Source organism: Leishmania infantum, chromosome 14 (genome assembly GCF_000002875.2).
Source record: "Leishmania infantum JPCM5 genome chromosome 14".
NCBI classification, from domain to species: Eukaryota; Euglenozoa; class Kinetoplastea; order Trypanosomatida; family Trypanosomatidae; genus Leishmania; species Leishmania infantum.
Genome location: NC_009398.2, coordinates 250,606 through 256,765, shown reverse-complemented (window position 1 = coordinate 256,765; position 6,160 = coordinate 250,606). Strand labels below are relative to the sequence as shown.

Here is a 6,160-nt window from a genome sequence, read left to right as displayed (position 1 = left end):
CCCGCGGAGGGGGGAGGGGCGGNGGGGNCGNTGGGCNGGGCCCTCCAAACGGGGGGCCGCGCGTTTCTTTTCCCCTGTGTCTTCACGATCTATTTATACACCCTTCATATGCGTTTTTTTTCTGTTTTGCGCTTTTGTGTTTTCGAGCAACAACATGAGAACGTGCCCATGGCGCAGACGCGCGTGTGCATACGTGAGCTCCAGGAAGCCAGAGAAAGAGAGGCGGCGGCGGAAGAAGCAGCGACCGAGACTCGGCCGCAGTCGAAGCACTCGTAGCTGCCGCGCGAGCGCGCAGACACGCATGCACGCAAGGGGTGGTTGTGTTGGTGCACCCCGCTGCTGTGTGCCTGTATGCGAGTCGTTCTCTCTCTCTGTGGGTGTCTTCCTTGGCTGAAGGGTGGCGCTGTTTGCGCAAGCGCGATCGCGCACCTTGAGGAAGACGCCAGTGGTGGTGGTTGACGACCTCGCGAAGGACGTCAGAGCATTGACTTCATTGATGCTGTGGCTCTTCTCTTCGTGTCTGTGTGTGTGTGGCCTCTCCTCCTTTCATGCTGGCCCTCACGCCGACCCGCTGATCGGATAAGACACTCCGTTTGTGTCCCGCCCCTCCATGTATGCTGAAGCTGGAGTAGGCGAAGTAGATGAGAAAGTCTGCGGGTTGCGGCCACGTACGCCACCATCAGGCCGCCGGCTTACGCACTCTTGCGGTGCCGCCGCGCCCACTTGGGCTCCCTTTTCTCCACGATGCAAGTTGCTATGCTCGTTTGTTGGTGTCTTCGGTCGGTCGTTGCTGTTTTGGTAATGCCGCCCCACTCACCCAGCGACCGCGCCGTGTGTGTCCGTAGAAGCCTGCGTGACCTCCACGGCTTCCACCTCTCCCTGTGTCGTGCGCTTTTGTCGTCTGCCGTCTGCCGTCTGCCGTGCACGTGCCCGGACGACCTGGAGACACCCCAGCGTGGCATCTCAGGGTCCGGTGCCCCCTCCCCCCCAAAAAATCACCCCCCACTCATTGTGGGGAGGAAGCCGAGCAGCCCCTTCGCCGTGCCAGCCACCGCGCCACTTCCGGTGGTGACAGTGTCGAGCACCTACGACGTAAGGGTGTGGGCTCCGTGCGATTTAGCGCCACTGAGGTTGGCGGTGAGGCCGTGGGATGGCGTTGCGTTGGAGCTGCATGCGACCGTGAACACGTTTGCACGATTCGTATGATGGGTAAAGCGTCTGCGCGACTCCAACGTACGCCACGCGGCCATGGCTGCCTACCGGTGCCGGGAGCCTGTGCCGCGCCGAGAGGGGGGAGGGATGCAGCACGTGCGCCCGGCATGATGGGGGAGCGGCTGTGAGGCGACCTGCGAGGCGGGCGGGTAGCGCTGGAGGCAGGGGCCGTGCTCCGATGGCCGGGTCGGCATTTTGCTGTAAGGCGTGTCCACCGGCTGCCTCGCACCACGCGATGGGGCCTGTGACGGGCCGGGGGGAGGGGGTAGGAGTGGCGTGTCACCCTGGTTGCACGGCGGAGAACGGACACGTTGAAAAGGCCGTTCTCCTGTCGGTCTGTCGAGGTGCGCATCGCTCTAGCGTTCTTTGCGGGTAGCGTGGCGATGGTGGCGTTGGCGCGGATGTCTTGCCCCGCCCGTCCCCGCTGTTACGCCGACACGGTCTTGTTTTCTTTTGTTATTTGCTGGTGTTATTATAATTGTTATCATTATTTGCTCTGGCTGCCTGTTGCGTCTCTCTTTATAAAGTGTCTTCGCCTTAATCTCCACCCCTTATATATACCCCAGCTCATTTTTCTGGATTCACCAGATATCGCCACATGCGGGTCAGTGTGTGTGTGTGTCTCTCAGGTATGGCTGCAAAGCCGCTGCTGGCCTCTATCGAAGGATTCGGATTCGCATTGTTGTTGGTGCCGTTGATCTGCGTGCCGTACTTCTTCGCTGCGCACACAGAGGTAAACACACGCGCGCATTTATTTTTCTTTTATATACAGTCTCTCTATACTACTGCGCTGCCCTGCGGAGGAGGGAGGCGCGGACGGGACGCTTGGCCGGCCCGTCCAACGCGGCGCGCGCGTTTCCTTTTCCCCTGTGTCTTCACGATCTATTTATACACCCCTCATATGCGTTTTTTTTTTCTGTTTTGCGCTTTTGTGTTTTTCGAGCAACAACATGAGAACGTGCCCATGGCGCAGACGCGCGTGTGCATACGTGAGCTCCAGGAAGCCAGAGAAAGAGAGGCGGCGGCGGAAGAAGCAGCGACCGAGACTCGGCCGCAGTCGAAGCACTCGTAGCTGCCGCGCGAGCGCGCAGACACGCATGCACGCAAGGGGTGGTTGTGTTGGTGCACCCCGCTGCTGTGTGCCTGTATGCGAGTCGTTCTCTCTCTCTGTGGGTGTCTTCCTTGGCTGAAGGGTGGCGCTGTTTGCGCAAGCGCGATCGCGCACCTTGAGGAAGACGCCAGTGGTGGTGGTTGACGACCTCGCGAAGGACGTCAGAGCATTGACTTCATTGATGCTGTGGCTCTTCTCTTCGTGTCTGTGTGTGTGTGGCCTCTCCTCCTTTCATGCTGGCCCTCACGCCGACCCGCTGATCGGATAAGACACTCCGTTTGTGTCCCGCCCCTCCATGTATGCTGAAGCTGGAGTAGGCGAAGTAGATGAGAAAGTCTGCGGGTTGCGGCCACGTACGCCACCATCAGGCCGCCGGCTTACGCACTCTTGCGGTGCCGCCGCGCCCACTTGGGCTCCCTTTTCTCCACGATGCAAGTTGCTATGCTCGTTTGTTGGTGTCTTCGGTCGGTCGTTGCTGTTTTGGTAATGCCGCCCCACTCACCCAGCGACCGCGCCGTGTGTGTCCGTAGAAGCCTGCGTGACCTCCACGGCTTCCACCTCTCCCTGTGTCGTGCGCTTTTGTCGTCTGCCGTCTGCCGTCTGCCGTGCACGTGCCCGGACGACCTGGAGACACCCCAGCGTGGCATCTCAGGGTCCGGTGCCCCCTCCCCCAAAAATCACCCCCCACTCATTGTGGGGAGGAAGCCGAGCAGCCCCTTCGCCGTGCCAGCCACCGCGCCACTTCCGGTGGTGACAGTGTCGAGCACCTACGACGTAAGGGTGTGGGCTCCGTGCGATTTAGCGCCACTGAGGTTGGCGGTGAGGCCGTGGGATGGCGTTGCGTTGGAGCTGCATGCGACCGTGAACACGTTTGCACGATTCGTATGATGGGTAAAGCGTCTGCGCGACTCCAACGTACGCCACGCGGCCATGGCTGCCTACCGGTGCCGGGAGCCTGTGCCGCGCCGAGAGGGGGGAGGGATGCAGCACGTGCGCCCGGCATGATGGGGGAGCGGCTGTGAGGCGACCTGCGAGGCGGGCGGGTAGCGCTGGAGGCAGGGGCCGTGCTCCGATGGCCGGGTCGGCATTTTGCTGTAAGGCGTGTCCACCGGCTGCCTCGCACCACGCGATGGGGCCTGTGACGGGCCGGGGGGAGGGGGTAGGAGTGGCGTGTCACCCTGGTTGCACGGCGGAGAACGGACACGTTGAAAAGGCCGTTCTCCTGTCGGTCTGTCGAGGTGCGCATCGCTCTAGCGTTCTTTGCGGGTAGCGTGGCGATGGTGGCGTTGGCGCGGATGTCTTGCCCCGCCCGTCCCCGCTGTTACGCCGACACGGTCTTGTTTTCTTTTGTTATTTGCTGGTGTTATTATAATTGTTATCATTATTTGCTCTGGCTGCCTGTTGCGTCTCTCTTTATAAAGTGTCTTCGCCTTAATCTCCACCCCTTATATATACCCCAGCTCATTTTTCTGGATTCACCAGATATCGCCACATGCGGGTCAGTGTGTGTGTGTGTCTCTCAGGTATGGCTGCAAAGCCGCTGCTGGCCTCTATCGAAGGATTCGGATTCGCATTGTTGTTGGTGCCGTTGATCTGCGTGCCGTACTTCTTCGCTGCGCACACAGAGGTAAACACACGCGCGCATTTATTTTTCTTTTATATACAGTCTCTCTATACTACTGCGCTGCCCTGCGGAGGAGGGAGGCGCGGACGGGACGCTTGGCCGGCCCGTCCAACGCGGCGCGCGCGTTTCCTTTTCCCCTGTGTCTTCACGATCTATTTATACACCCCTCATATGCGTTTTTTTTTCTGTTTTGCGCTTTTGTGTTTTTCGAGCAACAACATGAGAACGTGCCCATGGCGCAGACGCGCGTGTGCATACGTGAACTCCAGGAAGCCAGAGAAAGAGAGGCGGCGGAGGAAGAAGCAGCGACCGAGACTCGGCCGCAGTCGAAGCACTCGTAGCTGCCGCGCGAGCGCGCAGACACGCATGCACGCAAGGGGTGGTTGTGTTGGTGCACCCCGCTGCTGTGTGCCTGTATGCGAGTCGTTCTCTCTCTCTTTCGCTGTGCTTGCCTCTTGTGTGTTGGTGTGCATCTCCGCTGCTGCAAGTTCTGTCGGTGGGGAGGGCATGCGCAGTGCGACTGCATCACCGAAAAGATGATGGTGGGACGCCGTTCATGGGTTGCTTTTGCTTTCTTTTTTTTGTGTCCGACTGACGCATCATTCCACGCAGAGGAGAGTGGGGGTCTGAAGCTGCGCTACATATGTCCCATGCACGCGATTCGTGACCCAACACCAGCGCACACATACGGACGGGAGTGCGGTGTACGCACTCCCAACGATAAGCGTGCTTTTTTGCTTAAAGGCAAAGACGTGTGCCTCCTTGTTGCCAGACGCATATGTACGTGTCTCTGTCTTTGTGTGTGTCATGGCATTACGTGTTGGTTTTTTCACGCTTGTGGAGGTGATCCCATGCGTGAAAAAGTGCAAGCAGACGTATATCTCTGTGTATGTGTGCGGATATGTTTACGATGAGGTTTCTATGCTGTGACCTCTACACTACTTCTTCGTGGCCCCTCCCCTCTCTCCCTCTTTCGTCGCTTTCGTTCTTTTTTCCTTTGCTCTTGGGCGTGTGTGTTTCCGCACGCTTGCCCGCGTGTCGCACAATCATGAACACCCCCACTACTTACACGCATACGCACATCTGCCGTGCCATTCTTTTTTTGTTGTTTTTTGGTAGGTGTATGTGTATCCTTGCTGGGCCAGTCTGTCGCCGTTTGAGCCGCCATTAGCACCTCTGCTAGCCTAGTCTTCACTCGCCCTCTCCACCTTGTGCTCCTCGATAAGGTGAAACACAGAAAAAGGGCGGGTGCCGCTCTCTCTGCGTGTGTGTGTCTGTGTCTGCCTTCGCCCGCGTGCTGCCCCACTCGGTCCCCACAAAGACGAAAAATGTTCCCGTTTGAGGAGTACGTGAACGGTCACGTGGTTCAGCAGTATATGTATGACAACGTCGACTACGCCTGCTACCTGGTGTTTGCCTACCTCGGCATGGTGCGCTACGGCCCAGGTATTGCCAAGGCCATCCTCGGCGAGAACCCCGCGCCGCAACCGGCCGCCGACGGCAGGCGCGCGAAGCCGGCTGCAGATCCGGAGTGGCTGCGCCTAAGCATGATAGTGTGGAACTTCATGCTCTCTGGCTTCTCGATCTGCGGCGCGATCGTGTTGGTTCCGGCGCTGCTTTCCTCCATCAAGAGCAATGGCCTAAAGAGCACTGTGTGCGAATACCGCGTCGAGCTCGCCTACACCTCCCCACGCGGTTCCTGGCTGGCCATGTTCGTGCTGAGTAAGATCCCTGAGCTCGTCGACACCTTGTGGCTAATTTTGCAAAAGAAGAAGACGCCGCCGTTCCTGCACTGGTACCATCACGTTTCAGTGCTCATGTTCGCCTGGCTCAGCTACTCCGTCGGCAACTCGACGATGGCCGTCTTCTCCACCATGAATATCTTCGTGCACTCAATCATGTACATGTATTTTGCCCTGTGCGCATGCGGCGCCAAGAAGCTGCTTCGCCCCTTCGCTCCCCTGATCACGGCGCTGCAGATTCTGCAGATGGTCGGCGGCACCGCGCTCACTTTCTACTCGTACACGGTGAATGTGTCGTCCTATAACGCTGGAATTGAGGACGTTCACAAGCTGCCGTGTGCCGTCCCCAAGTCCGCAGCCCGCTTTGGGGCCCTCATGTACCTATCCTACCTGTACCTCTTCTGTGAGTTGTACGTGAACTCGTACATTAAGGGCCCCGCTCGCGACGCCGCCGCCAAAAAGTCCGCGTAA

At 58.9% G+C, this 6,160-nt stretch overlaps 1 protein-coding gene across 1 annotated transcript; it reads left to right on the top strand.

The window, feature by feature from the left end:
* Window positions 1-5,275: 5,275 nt before the first annotated feature.
* LINJ_14_0700 (putative fatty acid elongase) lies at window positions 5,276-6,160 on the top strand (the record flags this gene model as incomplete). Its single annotated transcript, XM_001464214.1, has 1 exon — window positions 5,276-6,160. One exon carries the CDS (start codon window positions 5,276-5,278, stop codon window positions 6,158-6,160), a length of 885 nt encoding a protein of 294 aa, XP_001464251.1.